This window comes from Melospiza georgiana, chromosome 4 (assembly GCF_028018845.1).
Source record: "Melospiza georgiana isolate bMelGeo1 chromosome 4, bMelGeo1.pri, whole genome shotgun sequence".
NCBI lineage: Eukaryota > Metazoa > Chordata > Aves > Passeriformes > Passerellidae > Melospiza > Melospiza georgiana.
This window is the reverse complement of record NC_080433.1, coordinates 33,343,316-33,361,747: the sequence shown is the minus strand read 5'-3', so window position 1 is coordinate 33,361,747 and position 18,432 is coordinate 33,343,316. Positions and strand designations below refer to the sequence as shown.

The 18,432-nt window shown below is 39.8% G+C and overlaps 1 protein-coding gene across 3 annotated transcripts in view; it reads left to right on the top strand.

Moving 5' to 3' along the window:
- The first annotated feature begins 6,517 nt into the window (after positions 1 to 6,517).
- IFT56 (intraflagellar transport 56) overlaps positions 6,518 to 18,432 on the top strand; it is a 54,991-nt gene continuing 43,076 nt past the window's right edge. For all 3 annotated transcript variants that reach the window (XM_058022241.1, XM_058022240.1, XM_058022239.1), the window contains exons 1-4: positions 6,518 to 6,573; positions 7,002 to 7,139; positions 7,467 to 7,562; positions 13,485 to 13,599. In XM_058022241.1, coding sequence (XP_057878224.1) covers positions 6,571 to 6,573; positions 7,002 to 7,139; positions 7,467 to 7,562; positions 13,485 to 13,599 — 352 coding nt within the window. In that variant the 5' untranslated portion in view covers positions 6,518 to 6,570. The remainder of the gene's footprint in view (positions 6,574 to 7,001; positions 7,140 to 7,466; positions 7,563 to 13,484; positions 13,600 to 18,432) is intronic.

Sequence of the window (18,432 nt, the reverse complement as noted above, 5' to 3'; positions counted from 1 at the left end):
ATATCTTCACTATGTGCAAGTGTCCATCCAAGAAGTCAGTCCTTAGGTGAACATCAGCTTGAGACCCTCATCATTGTAATCCTAGCATGCGTAACAGCTTGTGGAGGTCTCCCCTTCAATCACTGTAGTTTATCACTTATTTTGGCTTCAGCAGCACAGGGATGATTCAGATTCAGATAGGCAGGTCTTGTGTTTATTTGTCTGAAGAAAAAAATTCAGTTCCTCCCCAACATTGCCTGTCCATATATTGTATAGACACAAAACATCAATACAGCTCTCTTTAGGCAATCTGATAGTCAGTGTTAGATTAGAAATACCACCTCAAATTAACTCACCAGATCATTGGTTTTAGTGAAAAGTGGCTTTCAGTGCCTGGTTCTGCAGTACTTTAAAGCACTGTATTGCTTCTGCCCTAGGATTTACTGAATAATAAATTACTAGATATTATAGGGTGTATTTGCAACTGATAATCAGCACTGACTTCCTGATCTAAAACTACTCTGAGAAGTTCTCTCTGTCTTCAGGAAAATTCAAGGATAGTCAGAGAATGAAAATTCCAGAAATCTCAGAAGAGCCAAAGACTTACGTGACAGTATCGAGTACCTACAGTCAGTCAAACTGCTACTTGTGGTACTTAGTAACAATAGTCCTAATAAATCTGAAAATAACACAAACATATTGTCAGCTTGTCTTCAACTTCTTTGATACCAAAGACAACCAAGGTAACATTTTTCAAGCCACTACTTTGTAAAGAAGCATGCATTGTGATACAATCATCTTATTTTGCAGAATAACATATTTTGACAGTGTCCTTCAAAATGGAATTTTTCCCTGAATATTTTGCTACAATTATTTCTCTTAATGACAATTGTTGTGATCAGCTTATGTTTTTCACAATTGCTCATTATTTTCTCCAGAGCCAGGAACTTTGACAGTACACAAGAATATGAGGTTCTATTAAAATAAAAGAGTTGCTGTAAGTCTCCAGCATTGCAGAATTGAGAAATGTGAAAAAGGGAGAGACAAAAAAAAATCTGAAAAGATTCTAAATAAAAATAACAGTAGATGTACTGATGTTCTTAATTCTCACTAACTCTGAAAACAAATTTCCTTTATTTCAGTGGCACAAAATCTATCATGTCTATGTTTTTGAATAAGCAAGGCTGTCAACATTGTTTGCATAAAATACAGAATTTTTAATAAGAAATATGGATGAGACATTATATGTTGTATAGTTCATCATATTTAGCCAACAGGATAAATACTGAAAAACATTGACGTTGTTTTCAAATTCTAACCACTATTACTAAGTCTGATTCCAAATTATATTGATTGTCTGGAACTTTAACAGCTTCTACCCAGTCTTTAAAAAGATTCCAAAAATCAGATTGAAGAAAAATAAAATAGAAATGTTTCAGTTTCCCTTTTCTCAGTTTTGTTAGAAGTTAGAATCACAAATATGGTTACAGACAGAAAAGAAAAAAAAACAGGACTGTAACATCTGTGTTTATTTAATATCAGTAACTTAATGGTGTCAACTGGAGAATATAAAGATGTCTTTAACTTTCAATAGGAGAGAGGAGATGAGGGATATGAAATAATGTTTTCCCATATTTTAAATTATTTTTACAACACTTCTACTATCTAGGCTTAGAGGACAATAATGTAAATTATTATTAATATAGTTGTATAGTATACATATATAGCAGCTGTATACATAGATATAGCATACGTGTATAGAAGCTGCATAGCAGCTATATTGACTTTTCAGAACTGATCTTTTTTTCTTTCTCATTTACTACAAAAGAACATAAAGAAAGATTTTGCAAACACTATCCTTTGGAACCAGCAACTGATAAGCAACAAGCTTGTAAATCAACATAAAAACAAGTGGGTCATGTGATGCATGATCCTGATAGTAGAGCACGATAATATAGCCATTGCCATGGGTTATTGAGAGTTCAGGTTCCTGCCATAATTTAGTTGCTGGCACAGATTAGAATGAAATTACACTGCAAAGCACTGACTGTTCTCATCAGAAGTTACCAATCTAGTAAGAGGAACACTGCAGACAAGGATAAGGAAAGTGGAATTGCATCATATTACCAACAGCTTGGGTGGTGGCCCCATCTTCCTGTTGATCTATTATGTTGCCACTACCAGAAGATGAAGCTAAATATGTGATGTGTCATAAACATCTAGCTCAATTAAGAAAGTCTTCTTCCTGTTAACTCTTTCCCAACACATATATATATTTTGATGTGAATATTATTTATCCACCTAACTTGTGTACTACAAAAATAAATAGTAGGAAGTCTTTCCTATTAACTACTGCTTCTTTCTTAAAAGGACTTTGCTTCCAGAGTGACAGGACACATTCACCTTTTCAGCATACTGATTTGCCTCTTTTACACATGTATCAGCAGGATACATCTCTGTCAAGAGACAAATGTAAGCTATCCTTAATGGGCAAATATCTGTTCTGCTTATCTTTACAAAGGTAAATGGCTTGAATGTGTAATAATTTATGTCCTGGACATATATTTCAGTTTCCTTAACCTCTTTCTATTAAACATTACACTTGTTTATACTATGTGCCGGGATGGAGTTACGAGATATTCAAGCTAGTGCACACTTGATCCTGTAAATCCAGATGGCAGTGGAACATTGTGCAGGTATATAAGCACATGTCCTGGGCCAGTACCACTGCATTCTTTGGGGCACAGCACCTGCAGTGATGTGGCTTTCTGGCTTGGATAAGTTTGTGCAGACACAGCTCTCCATGCATTCCATCTTCAGTTCTATCACTGATTCATACTGGACCAGTGGATTGTCTTGCCTCCACTCCTTCAGTTCTACATACATAAACTTCTAAAAACTTACCTAAATGTAATGCTAAAATCAAATACAAGAACAGCTTTTTTATTAACTTCACTGACTCTTGATGACAGCTACATGCTGGAAATATCAGAAAATTTCTGAAGGTGCATTTTCCACAGACCCATAAAAATTACAGACATAAACATGAATGAAAACTAAAGTTTCCCCTTTCCAAATAAAGATAAAAATGATGAATTTTCATGTCACCATTTGGAGGTCTTTAACTGACACGAATTTTGTTTGCCTTCTTGAGCTGGGTAATAGAGACAGAACAAAAGCATTAAAGGCACACATGATCCATCAACTTACGTGTTTCAGCTTCTCTCATCATGGGTGGTCCAGCCAGGGTAGATCAAGACTCAGAAGTTGCTGGCGCCATAAAAAAAAAGAAGCAAGTATTGTTCAAGTTCCTTGCTTAAAAGGGATCATTTCCCATTTTCTCATCTCAAGGGACTGCCTTTGTAGCTGTAGCAGGGGAGCATTTCATTGCTCTCACTTTTGTATATCATTTATCTTGAGATGCCAGATGTTGTCAGGTGCATTTTCAAAGGTACAAGACACAGAACACAGTGAAGCATCATTACTGAAAGAACATGATCTTACCCAGATATTGTGGAAATTGAAGTACATGATTGTTGCTGATGCAAAGGTCATGTCCTAACCTCTTGCTTTAGTTTATATTATGATAAGGTTTTTTCCACTTCTTGCTTTCTTTCATTTTTTAAAATTTCCTTCATCTCCTTTTCTTAAATCTCACTTTCCAGTCTCTGGTTTTTTATTTAAACACTCATTGCACCCTCTGATGATTACCTTGGTGTTTAGTCATGAGTGCATGATTTCCCTTTTGCTGCCATTAGTGTGAGTAAATTCCCATTCTCCCAGCAATTCTGTGTGGAAATAAACATGATCATTAATAATTTTACAGCTCATAGGCTCAGGATAATGGCACTGGCTAAAAGAATAGTGGAGGTAAGAACTGTAGCAGTTTTCCAGTATTATTCTAGAGTAGACAAACTTCTTGACTTGTCTTTAATTTATGAATTGTCATCTTAGTGTTTCAAATGAGGAAAAACTATAACATTTCCACCTACTTTGTACTGCACCTTAGTAAAAATTTCTACACCAGGCATGCTAAAAATATTTTGGTCAATTTGATGCTGCTATCACTTTTTATCACAGCTGACATTGTCATTTTTGTGCCCACATCTAACACACTGACACTCTGTTAGCTCTTGGGCATTCTCCAGATTTGGATCCACCACATACAAATTCAGGAGCCATTTGGAAATGGGAGAAACCAGTGGAGCAGCTGAGAGCTTTCTTTCATTTGAGTTAATATTTTAGCTGTATTTATGTTGATCCTTAGAACAATGGGGTCTTCTGAAAGAATCTGTTAAAAACCAGAAGAAAGCAATGTAGTAAAATTGAATTTTCAGTTACTTTTTCTTAAAAAAAAATAAAAGGATTTTACCTAATTGTACTATCTGCTTGACCACATGAAATCAAATCTCTGAAAGAGCAAATAATTTCAGAATTATTTATGGAAATTAATTTTCTCCTGACAGAAATAATACCTTACATAATAGAGAAGAGCTATAAAAGCAGACTAAATCACTAGCAAACATTCTTTATCACTTTGACTAAGTAATTAAAAATTAATTTCTTGTAGAGAAATCCTTTGTGGGAGAGTGGATTATCTGCCTTCCTTCTTTGTGGCCTGAGGTGTGAAAGCACATTCATTATCAAGGGACACTGTCACAGTGCTGCTGTGCTCCAGTGGTTTCTGGTTGGAGAGCAATCTCTCAGAGCTCCAAGCTGGGTGTATCATTCCTGGGTCAAGCCATCTTGAAGTGATTGGGACACAGTAAATATGGAACCCATACTCTGAAGAAGCAGCACACAGTTCTTTACTGCTGGTCTATATTACAGATGATTGCAATCTGACAGGATATGTTTATTCATACCAAAAACAAAAGCTGTTTGTTTTTTTTCCTGATAAAGGTAGAAATGCAGATACTTCATTAGTTCTGTCCATGGATATGTGTTTTTTAATTAGTTGAGTTGTCAGCAGTAGTGTAATGTTTTAGTCCCCTGCACTGACATTTCTAATCATAGAAGGCTGGAAAAGATCTCTATGGTCTGTCAGTTCCCATGTCCCTGAGTGCCACATCTACTTGTCCTTTGAACACTCCAGGGATGGTGATTCCATCACTTCCCTGGAGAACCTGTTCCACTGCTTGACCATCCTTTCAGTGAAGAATTTTTTCCTAATTGTCTAAACCTCAGTCTAAACCTCCAACAACCTAACTTGAAGCTGTTTCCACTTGTCACTTGGGAGAAGAGACCAACCCTCACCTTGCTAAACCCCCCCTTCAGGTAACTGTAGAAAGCAGTAAGATCTCATCCGAGTCTCCTTTTCTCCAGGTTAAACAGTTCCAGCTTCTTCAGCCACTCATGCTTACATTATTAATCTTAAGAAAATATGTTCTTTGATATTTATCTTTGTATACTTTCAAGACTAATCAAAAAGAGATTTAATCTGTGAAACAGGGAGCAGCTAACAAGCAAGCTCTAAGTGATGTCCAGGTGTTAGAAAGAAAAATTAGTTATTGGTAGAACTGCCTTGTCAAGGTTTAGGGCTTGACATGTTTCAATTATCTCAGACCTACATGGAGGTTAACAAAGCTTGGGAATAAGGATGTACCACTGATAGTGGACACAAGGAATGTAGAATTTATAGGCCATAAGGACATTTGGCAGAACCCCCAAGCAAAGGAAGAAGCTAATAAAGACAGCTCAGCGACTGTGCTGAATCAGCCCCAGTTGGGTACAAGGTAATTAGCAGTGGGTAAATTGTGACCACTGACTGATGGCCACTGACCCAATAGATTGTGTGGGCTAATCAGCATTAAAAGTGAGAGACTCATTAATCAATAGAAGAATACTGATTATTAAGGGAACTATGTAATTTGCAGATAATGGACCTTAATGCCTTTGTTTGCTAAAATGGATAAACAATGAGAAGTTTTGGTAGTTGTCATGCTGGCTTTGTGTGCTGGCCACTCAGCACCCTCTTCTGCACAGAAGTGTAAATACATCAAAGACCTTGACTCTGTGTGTGGATTGGCTTCGAACACCGGGTGAAAAAAATCCCTATTTTGGGACAATTAGACTTTTGTTCCAAATCTCTCAGCAGCTTTGCTGCCCTCCTTTGGACAAGCTCCAGCCCCTCAATGTCGCTCTTGTCGTGAGGGGCTGGACACAGGGTTCGAGGTGTGGCCTCACGAGTGTACAGGGGCTGGCCACATTTTATCTGACACGATGCCATTGGCCTTCTTGGCCACCTGGACTCGCTGTCAGCCAGCACCCCTAGGTCCTTTTCCACCTGGCTGCTTTCCAGCCACTCTGTCCCAAATCCATGGCGTTGTTGCGACCCAAGTGCAGGCCCCGGATGTTCAGGCCAGGGCCCAAAGGCGAGGAGAGGAAGCGCCACGGGCTTTGGGGGAGGAACCAGCGCGCGTCTCACTGAGGCGGCCGCCGCGGAGATCGCCGCTCGCCGCAGGGGAGGCGGAACTCTGGAGACGGCGCCGGTCGCCAGCCGGCGCCCTTTCGCCGCGGCCTTCCGCCATCCCGCCGTTACCCTGGCAACGGCGCCGCCGGCGCAACGCGGAGCCCGGGCCCGGCCGCAAGATGGTGAGGGGCGGCGGGGCGGTGAGGGAGGGTAGATGGTGAGGGATCGCAGGATGGTGAGGGGCGGCGGGGCGGTGAGGGATCGCACGATGGTGAGGGGCGGCGGGGCGGTGAGGGAGGGTAGATGGTGAGGGATCGCAGGATGGTGAGGAGCGGCGGGGCGGTGAGGGATGGTAGAATAGTGAGGGATCTCAGGGCGGTGAGGGATGGTAGGATGGTGCGGGATCGCAGGATGGTGAGGGGCGTCGGGGCGGTGAGGGATGGTAGATGGTGAGGGGCTGCGGGGCGGTGAGGGACGGTAGATGGTGAGGGGCGGCGGGGCGGTGAGGGATCGCAGGATGGTGAGGGGCGGCGGGACAGGGGACGCGGCGGAGAAGGCACCGCCGAGGGAGAGCCCGCTCTGAGCCGGCTCCTCCTTGCTCTCTGCCCAGATGCTCTCTCGGGCCAAGCCGGCCGTGGGGGGTACCCCGCCGCCGGGAGACAGGCGGAGGAAGAAAGGGAAGGAGGTGCCGCAGTTGGAAGAACTCTTGGCTCAGAGGGACTTCACCGGCGCGATCGCCTTGCTGGAGGTGACGGGCTCTCCTCGGGAGAGCGGTATCGACGCTGTGCCCTTAGGGCTGCGGGGCGAGAGCATCCCTTCCCCTGCTTTGGGACCCTCTCTCCCCCTTGGGGCCCTGCAGCGGCATCTGTTGCTCCCCGCTTCACAGAGCCGGGTTTGGCCTGTGAAGGCTGCCTGCTGCTGCCCTTGGAAGTGTGAAAGCAGCTCCATCCCAGCAGCATCCACAGCTGTCAAACCGTCCGTGATATATGATAGCCTAATATTGCTTTGGTTATCTGTGGGGCTTTAGAAACTCTGGCAGCTGACAAAATTCTTATATTCTTTATTCTCTGCAAAGTTTAAGCAGCACGTGGTGGAGGAGGAGGAGGAGGATGGCAGCCTTTGGATTGGATACTGTGCGTTTCATTTGGGTGACTACAAGAGAGCTCTGGAGGTAAGGTGGGGAAATCCTGCTTCCCAAGGTTAGAAACTGGGATGTTGTGATAAAATAATGGCAGCAGGAGGAAGATGGTCTGTAGTAGGGAACAGCCCTGCTGGACAGTTAAGGTACAAATGTACAGTAATAAGGCAGATGCTCTGGGAAGCAGTTTGGATTGGGGGAAAAATGGTATTTTGCCTATGAAAATAGAACTTGTTAAACATTATGTACTGACTTATTTCATACTAGGGTCGGTAGCTTAATTTGTTCTGTTGAATGTCATTGTTCATGTCCTAAATGCATCATTCCCTTTTTGCAGCTAGGTTTCCACAGTTTCATTTTTCAGGTTTAATAATATTTCTGTCTTCATTGTGTAGCTTATCTGTGACAGGTATGAAAAAATTCTTTCTTTAGAGGTTGATGCTCCTGACTATTTAATGTACTTTATTGGTCTCCTTTGCATTTTCTTGTATTAGGTAATTTAATTAAATGAGGTAGTCTTTTTTTCTAAAAGCTTTAAGTCGCTAAAATATATGGTAATTGTTCAAATATGTTTGCCTCTTACAGTTCTGTTGTGTCCCCTCACTGTGAAGTGTAACTCAAGTATAGCTGGTTTTGCAGTCTTTGAACTTGCTTTCCCTAGAATCAATATTAAAAACAGATGTTAATTTAAAGTATTAACAGAAGATAATAAAAAGAAAATAAATAGATATAGAACGATGATGATATTTTCTTAGATAAATGGTCACATGCACAAGATGCATACATGAGGTGAAAACTCTAAAGCTTCTAAGAAAGAAAGGCACAAGGCACTCTGCCCTTTAAAAATTGAAACATCTGTTAGAGTTATCAGAAATGCTCAGTGAATCAAATGGATAGTAAACACAGTATAGAAGTAGTGCAGGACATCACAGTAAATTAATATTCATGTTTAGACTTGTGGGATTTAGATATTATGAATACAACAGTCAGTAGCTGTAGTTTATTTACATCCAGGTATTGGGTGTTAATAGGCAGTGCAAGTTTAAAAAAAGAAAAATGTTCATATACAGATGAAAAATAACTTGCAATTTCTTTGAAATAAGAAACAGTTTGAAAATAAATTTGAAATAAATTCTGGTTGATAAATTCCCAGTCGATGCTTTTATAGCCAGAGTAGATTTTACATGTTTCCTTCAACGAAAAAGCGACTGCTTTCTTTTGAATTTTCCTAATTAGTTTTTGCATGTGGTGTTTGATTCACCACTAGGTGATGCTCTTGATTCAGGCTTTTAAACACTGCAACATAGCCTTCTTTTTCCTGGTTATCTGCCCAAGAAGGGACAATAAAAGGTTTGTATGAGCGATTTGTAGTTCGATTGATTGTGTATGTTTTAAGTGAGAGATCACAGGGCTTGTCTTCCTGGATTTAATGCTGGTTTTTTTGCACAGTGATAAGTCCTGATAGCTTTGTAATTTTGTGGTGACATGTGGGAAATGAGCCTGTGCATCTCAACATAGTTTCTCTGGGGATAGAACACTCTAGTTTTAATTTCTAAGACTGTAGGTCTCATTCCACCGTGGAGGCTGAACTGCCTTTTAGTTATCAAAATCCATGTTGAATTGCAAAATCCTGCTATCTCATCTGCTATGTTCCAGAGGTGTTGTTGCTGTATTCTCAAGGACAAATTCCTTGATAATCTATATCCTTGAGATCTTGGAGCACTCTTTGGGGAGTGCCAAAAGCACTGTAGATAAAATACTCTGGGTCAAAGATTCTGCTGAATTATCCAGAATGACATTGCATATAACCTAAATGATTCACACTGCTATGTGTTCCTGCAAATGACAACATATAGCGTGTGTCACTATATAACAGTTCATGGTCCATGTACCTGATGAGGGTCTTCAGAAATCACACTTTTCCATGCTTTTATTAATGATGATGCGTTCATAGTGAGCCAGGCGTGTTGGTTGCATAGCAACTTTTGGAGAAGCCTGGGAGTTGTGATGAGGTGGCCATCATGCACCACCAGGAGAAACAGGGAATAAGTGAAAAACACACAGATGTCCATTCCAGCTCCAGGAATATCTTCAGAGAGAATGACAGCGAAATCTCTGTCACATTCATGTGAGAGAATTCACATTCTCTTATCACAGGCACACCAACAACAGTCAAATGTCCTCTAGGTAGGGCACTAACCTCAGCCTCGCTGGGCTCATACTTTCCCCTTCCTAACAGCAGATGCCTTTCTCAAAGGTTATGCCACTGCCACTGCTCTGGTGGGATCATCATCCCTCCTGCTGTACCGCAGTTTACAAATGCTATTGCAATGGGATGACTCTTCAGCAGTGATGGTGCAGTTCTTCCTGAGGGACTGACTAGCTTCCTTCATGGACAAACTTATTTTTTACTCAGTAGCTTGTGTCTTCCTGGCATCATATGGCAACCAGAGCTTTCCTAGTATGTGGTGTCATCTAATTGGTTTTCTGGAATCTTCCACATCTAGTGTCCATAATGGGAAAAAATGCAGAAAAAACTCATCTGTCTTTCTGCAGCAGCTGCCACTTGTTCATGGCTCTAATCTTAAATCTTCTGAAAAATTTCCCAGTGTCATCCAAGTACCAGAACTAGAGCATCAGGCCAATTATTCTGTTTCTGAGCTGCCTGGTCTTATAAATTGAATCAGCTGTGGCCTTAAGAAAGTGATGGTTTATTACATTTTTAAATATCTGTATCTACATACAGATATTTAAAAATTTATAGATCTAGATCTATATCTATAGATATATAGATCTATATCTATATGTATATTTTAAAAAATTTATGAGACAAATTGGCATAGACAGGTGCTTTTCTTGGTTGGATTCAAGAACAAGTTTCACACTTGTAGCCTGTACCCTCTGCTTCTGGGCACACATGGTGCAGCTGCTGGACATGCTAATGCCATTTTGGTTCATCAACTGCACACATGAGAGCAAAGAATGATCCCTGGGCCAGAGCCTTCAATGCATTGTTTCTGTCAAAATCCTACAACCAGCCAGCAACAGTCTCTCCAATCTTCTGCCACCTGGCAGAGAAATAGGAGCAATTCTACCACTTCACTGATCAGGACCTCCTGCCAGCTTGGCTCAGGATAATTTTAGTCGAATTGTAAGTCATGGAAGGACCAGGGCTGTACTAGGGTAATTGTTCATCCATGGGCAGTATCTGCTCATGCTTGAGTAATTCTGTGAGAAGTGTGAGAATACAGGTACACTCCAGTTCCTGATAGCTGAAGACAAGGTAAGAACTGGATTTTTTAGCTCTGGGAGTTCTCTAGGCGTCTCTATGATGTCTGTAGCCAGGTTACAATAAGTATCTCTTTGAGCACATGTCCAGCAGCCATATATGTTGGCTTGTTTATTGGCTCTTCAGCATCTGTGTTTATGGGCTTGAAGAATCAGACATGTAATAAGGGCATTAAGCTGGCCCTCCACATGGTCAGTACATGTCCACAGTTGTGGACAATTGACCTGGCAGCCTGCTTTTGAGGAAAACTGCATGTGTCTAGTGATCGAGGTATGAGGAGGAGGACAGTGAAATAGCTAGGAGTTGTTAATGCTGCCGGATGGCAAAAGCATGCCCCTGGTTGACTCTTAGGACAGGTTTGAGAGTATTTAGTTTGTTTGGGTTTGTTAGTTTATTGAGAAAGGAGGGGGGAAAGTTCTTGTGAAGTAGTCTTTGAGAGACTGATGTTGGATGGCTTTCAGTGAGGAAAGGGCAACAGCACATAGTCCAGACACATGGCCCAGAACTACAGGGTAAGGAGCACTGATAGTCCTAATTTTTAGTTAATGTTTCCATTGATTCACATTGGTACTGCTAGAACACTCTATGTATTTTGCTTACTTTGAAGGGCCAGGCCATAACATGACTTGTGTTTGTGCACTTTGTCTTTTCTAATTAACCTGCCTGAAGCCCTAGTCAGGAGAGACCTTTGGGTGCATTTAATCTGAATGAATTTTGAAAGATTCCAGATGGTCCCAATAAACAGCAGTGGCCTATATCTCAGAGCTCCTTGACAGGCCTACATCAAGATTAAACTGGCCTCAGTAGGAAAGGTTGGCCTCTATGCAAATGTTTTATTTTAAAAAAACATTAATCATTATTATGATGATGTTTATGATATTTATATTTATTTAATGTAAATATTGTTGGACAGCTAGTCCCTGAAATACTAGCAAGACTGAGCTGGCTTTTAAGGTGCTCCTTACGAGTTTCTTCTCTGTTTCAGAGTGCAGTTTACTTTTATTTGGCAACAAAGAAAAATTAATTCTTTATGCTTACAAGCTCTAAACTTTACTGTTATCAGCATGTTTGTCTTCTTGGGATTTTCTGTCCTTTGGGCATGGCTTATTTTATCTCATTATGTATATATATCTCTGTCCTTTTCCCCAGGGGTAAGAAGTCTCCCACCCACAGAGGCTCAATCTGCTAAACTTTCCCTAGGTAGAGGGTGCTTCTATTCATGTTTGGGGAACAAGTACAGAGTGAAGAGGCTGTTTTGCTGGGAGGGATGAGTGGCTTGCAGTGATCTGGAGTGCATGGATGACGTTCCTTCAGCAGGTCTGATGAGGACCTTGCATGACCCTGCCTGCTTTGCCTTATGCTTCATGCCTCCATGGCTGGATGAAGAGTAGGAGCACCAGCAGCAGGCACTTCCATTGGGATGGTCCTTCCTAGGAATCTATCAGAACTGTGACACAGGAAAAAATGGCATTTAGAGAGCTCCATGCCTCTGTTTTTAGTACCTGTTGTTACTCTGAGAAAAGATGCTTATCTTCCGGAGTATAATTGTTTAGTGGCTGCAAAGTTGTTTTTTTATAAAAGAGGTAGATTGAAAGATTGATCTGTTAAGTTTTGCTGTTTCACAAATAACAAGAAATGAAGAAGTTTGTGTGGCAGAATTAAAGGATGTGTAGTCAATGTGGATGTGTAAGAAATATCAGAATATGCTATCAAGAGCCTTTCTATAGCTGTTGACTATAGATCTTAAAATGGGAAATGGTAAAGTTAGGAACAGGTTATTAATATTTACTACAAATTACTAATCTTCATCTATAAGGAGATCTTGAATTTGCCTAATACCAATTTTTAGGCTTGCATTTTAATGCAGTGGTCTCCAAGCAATTTTGCTGTACCCCAATTAGTAAAAAATTTTTGAGTACACATCCCCAATGTATATACACACATCTATACATTTATAAATTATATACATGTACCACTGTACTAATATGTAATTATAAAACATAGACAAAAATAGGAACTAAAAAAGGATGTAATAAAATTAAATATAATTTAAAATACTTATTTTAGTTATTAGTTGTACAAAAAAATTTTTCTTCCTGCACTTGATGTTCTTATATTACATAATCTCAGACTTAACACACACTTCCACAGGTTTAATATACACTAAGACACTACCTCCAGGTTTACAAAAACACACTTAACACTTGCTTCAGTAAGTATTCTCAAAGAGATTTCCCTGGTGGTTATAGCTCCCAGGCTTTGACTGGAGGAGAACTTAGGAAAGCAACAGAAGTTGATTATATTGATGCTTTTATAGCTTACTTATACTGGGGCTTATATATGTAAATAATATTTTATTATAATATATTTACAATATAAATATGTTTTATATCTCTGTAACTTCAATATTGACAGAAACCCTCCTTATATGTGATGATTTATGGCACTGCTTTTCCCTGTGGTCCGTTATATTGTTGTAAACAAAAAAGTAGGGACATAGCTTAAAATAACAGTTTTGTTGTAAGGACTGCAGTGAACTTCAGAATAAATTGTTTGATGTCGATAATTTAATGATACATTGTAAAAATGTGGAAGAAAGAATCATATTTAATTCAAGTATGCGCTATTACACATTTTTTAAAAATCAGCCCTCTCTTCTGTTACAGGAATATGAGGCTTTAACCAAGCAAGCGACTTGCAAACCAGAGGTTTGGGTGAACCTTGCCTGTACCTACTTCTTTCTGGGGATGTACACGCAAGCAGAACAAGCAGCCTTGAAAGGTGAGATGTGGTGCTCTGTTGGAAAAGACTGCTTATTGGTTTGAGCACTTAAAGTAATTTCTAGAAAAGGATGCAATAAAGGATACTTGAGAGCAAAGTTTTTTGGGTTTGGGGTTTTGTTTGGGGGTTACTTAATTTTAACTTTCTTTTAACGGGAGAATTATGATGGAGTTTCCTTCCGAAAAATACCTTGGGTGTGTGGAGCAGCTGGAACTAAAAGAAGCATCTGGAAAATAATTTCTCTTATTAATTTCTAAATGCAAAACCCAGCATATGTCAACCAGCAACAAAATATTACTTTTCTTTTGACTGATTCTGTGTCCCTGAACCAGTGCAGATGAAGCAAATTAAATAATGAAATCATAAAAAAATAAGCATCTGAGAGAACTAAGCATTCTCCCTGGTGAAGACAAGAGCTCTGTTTATGTATTTTGAGTGACTTAGCAGGTGATCTTGTTGCCTTGTAAGTCTGATGTTAGGTATCTGGTTCTTCCAGGTATAGAGTTCAATAGTCACATTATTATAATTCTACTTAAATCTGAACATGCATGGGTTCATTTAAAGAGGAGGAATGAAAATTAGATTCCAGGGCAATTTTTACTGCCTAAAAATGTTTCTGTAGTTTAATTTTGTTGCCCATCACTTTTTATGTATCTTAGTGATTTAGATTGTTTTCTATAACCATACTGTCTCAGTGCTTTTTAAGTAAAATTAGTAGTAGTGATATCTCACTCAACTTCTGACCTGCCTTCTTAGGATAAAACTCTTATTGAAGGATAGGTTTTCTTTGTTCTTTCATTAGTCTTCTTGTCTTGGACTGCAAAATAGAGTAGGAAGAAAATAGTAGTGTACTTTCTTCTGCTGTGAAAGAATGTCTTCCAAAAGGATAGCTTTGGAGCATTTTTTAAAAATAATTAGGTTCTCATATCCCTTTAAAATCCTCAAAAAGATCATGCTGAGCTTGAATCCCACAACTAGAAATGGGTTTTTTATTTTCAATTGTAAAAAAACCTCATGCAGAGCTTTGTGATTTGCATTGTTCCAGAGGTGTGTAAATTTCTAATATTCACAAATAATTTAATCTTTAATGTACCAAAATTTGAGCTTTGGAGATTGCAAACTAGAACTTGAAGTGAATCTAAAAGTAAACGGGCAATAGAGCTTTGAGGTGTCACTGTGACCTAAAGCATGGGGGAAGCAAGCAGCTGCATCCTGTACCAGTTGGAGCCATTGTCATCAGCTTCACATCTTGTGAGTTACAGCAATCCATTCTAGAGATGACATATACACAGCTGGCATGCACATTTATTAACTGTGAGCTGGAGGAGAGGGAAGGTTGGTGTTTGTCATGCCCCTTCAGATTAATTAGTAGTAATATGGTGAGTGGCAGAGCAAGGGGTGCAGTTAGTGGTACTTGGGTGCTGGAGGCAAGGGTGGGACCATTAAGAAAGCAAGAACTGAGGGAGGGAACAGAAAATAATGGAGTGGTCACATTAGTTCAGTTCCTGATCAATTCTTGATTTTACATAATTGTTTAAGAAGGACAGCATGCCAATTCTTACAATGAGGTACCAGACCTTTGTTGTGAGTACTGCAGTCCTGGTGATTTCTGGCTACTTAAGCTTGGTGGGGAAGCAGTCACAGCTGAGGATTTGTAATACTTGTCCTTTCTCCACTTGTAAGCTTGTAAGTGTGGTATATTCCCCTTTCAATCTTTATTATATTGAGTTTAAACCTTTTTAGTTTTAAGTCACATCCTCTTTTAGGTTTTTCTAACAATTTGGGATTGCATCACTGGTGGCTGTTTGCAATATAGTGTTGACAGCTGAGGCTGTATTGTCTTGTGCTTTCTTCCACAGTTTTGCAAAAACCTTGAAGAAAAATAAAAAAAAAAAATTCTTTGAAGAGGAAAAGTCTTTAGAAAAACATCATTTATCTAATATTGCCTTGAATATCACTGAAAAAATGATAGGTAGTGTTAATATTAGACTCTTTACCATTGCTATTTTGGGATTATTTTGCCTGAATTCTTGTGTAGTGCATGCTGTTTATTGCTGCAGTTATGCTAAACCCATGAAAGTAGCATACTGCTAAAACAAATTCAGGAGAACTAATTTAGTTTTAGCTATAGTTCTATATTTCTACAGTGACAGAATATCTGTGTGAAAGGGAGTATAAATATCAGCTAGCTTTCTGGAATAGATTTTCCACACAAACATGTAAATATCTTGAAATCAAATCAAGTTCTTTCTTGCTATATACTATTGTTGCTTAAGGAAATTGTTGTTAACCATCATTCCATTAATGAGGAAAAATTAGCAAGATACTTAAAATTTAGGAAACGATCATTAAAAGCCATGAGGCAATTAATGTATTCATACAGATGCATAGTCCACAATCTCTTGTGGAGCAAGGTTTTATCTTTATTTTATAATAGACATGAATTGATCTCTTAGCTTGTTGTTGTTTAATTCAAACTTCGTGGAATAGAGGGGATGGGGAGGTCATTAAGGACAGCCAGCACAGCTTCACCAAGGGCAAGTTCTGCCTGACCAACTTAGTGGCTTTCTATGATGGAGTGACTCCATCAGTGGGCAAGGGAAGGGCTATTGATGTCATTTATCTGGACTTCTGTAAAGCTTTTGACACAATTCTTCACAACATTCTTCTCTCACAATTGTATAGATATGGATTTGGTGGGTAGGCTGTTAGGTGGGTTAGGAATTGGTCAGACAGTCAGATCCAGAGGGTAGTGATCAACAGCTCAGAGTCCCAGTGGGCATCAGTGACCAGTGGTGTCCCTCAAGGGTCTGCGTTGGCACCAGAGTTATTTAATGTCTTCATTAATGACACAGATGAAGGGACCAAGCTGAGTGGTGCTCTTCACTCACCTGAAGGATGGGATGCCAGCCATAGGGATCTGGACAGGCTTGAGAGGTCGATCTGTGAGAACCTCAAGAAGTTCAGCACAACCAAGTGCAAGGTGCTGCACCTGGGTTGGGGCAACCCCTGGTATCAACACCAGCTGGGGGATGAAGGAATCAAGGGCAGCCTTGCCAAGAAGGATTTGGGAGTGCAGGTGGACAAGAGGCTGGGCACAACCCAGCAATGGCACTCACAGCACAGAAAGCCAGTTGTATCCTGGGCTGCATCCAAAGGAGCGTGGGCAGCAGGATGAAGGAGGGGATTCTGCCCCTTTGCTCTGCACTGGTGAGACCCCACCTGCAGTGCTGCATCCAGCTCTGGGGTCCCCAGCACAGGAAGGACATGGACCTGCTGGAGCGAGTCCAGAGTAGACCACCAAAATGATGAGAGGAATGGAGCACCTTTCCTAGAGAATTGGATTTTTCAGCTTGGAGAACAAAAGTGTTCAGGGAGACCTCATTGAGGCTTTCCAGTACCTAGACAGGACTTAAAAGAGAGCTGAACAAGGACCATTAACACAAGCATCTAGTGATAGAAGAAAGGAGGAATGGCTTTTATGAAATGAATGAAAGAGAGTAGGTTTAGATTAGATACAAGGAAGAAATTCTTTACTGTGAAGGTGGTGAGGGGTTGCCCAGAGAAGTTCTGTCCCTGGAAATGTTCAAAGCCAAGCTGAACAAAGCCTTGAGCAAGGTGTTTATGGCTACAGCAGGGGTTGGAATTAGAAATCTTTAAGGTCTAGTGGAAGATGTCCATGGCTACAGCAGGGGGATTTGAATTAGAAATCTTTAAGGTCCCTTCCAATCTAAGCCATTCTATGATCCTCTCAGGAAAGAATAAGACTGAATATAAAAAGTCATATAAAAAAGAATTACTGCAAATATAACCTTAGAAGTAGAACAAAAAGGCAATAAAGAAAAATCCCTCCTTGAAGGTTTTTCATTACAATTGTATTTTACCTCCTCTAGGCTTTCTTCCAAAATCCTTTCAGATATTTCTGGCTTCTCCTTTTCCCCTGTTGTCCGCTCACGTTGCACTCACTAATGTTCCTAGTTCTGAGGTGAAGGTAGAGTTACTTCCAAGTCAGCTACTGTTGTTTTGTAGTCATCCCATAGTAAAGCTGTCAAGTGATGCTTTGCTGACTCCTTTTGCATCTGTGTTCTCATGCATTGGCTGAACATATGTTTTCTGTGCTCTGAGTAGTCAATCTTGTCTTGAGAGAATGAGGCTTAAACTATTGATCTTGATTAAGAATATATTAATAACAACAAATTATTATTTTTTCATTATACAAACTAATACTCTTGTGTTGCATTTCCAGTTCTTTGCTTTGCAAAGGCCCAAGAACAGAAACTCAGCCTGGCACACTTGGACTGTGATCCTGGCAAGTGATCCAAGTGTTTTGAAGCCAGAATAGTGCTTTCACAAGCTGTTGGCTTGCACTAAGAAAGAAACTAAAAACTAAAGCATAAGAACTAAAATTGTTCTTTTAAACCACAAAATGTGCACATAAGTGGGGCTACAGTTAATTCTGTTATGTAAAACAGTCTTTTCAGGATAAATGGAATCTTAGAATTAAATTTAAGATTCGTGCACAGACAGGGTTGTATTGCTGAACCATTCATTAAAGTTGGGGTTTTTTTTATCCCTTCCAGTTTTTGATGGGAAAAGCTTTGTAATTACTTTGCTTCTTCACATCTCTGCATGTGTCAGATCTGAATGTGGTTTAACTAAACAGAGAACTCATTTTATAGCCTATATTGAAACGAGCAATATTCTACAAAAGCCGAGATGGGTTAGTAAGAGCAATGATCTTTTCCAAACCAGTTTTTCTTATTTGTGAAATAGTGTTTTTCAGGTGTGAAATAGTTATCACCAGAGAAAATGTTCGGTTACAAGCAGGCACAG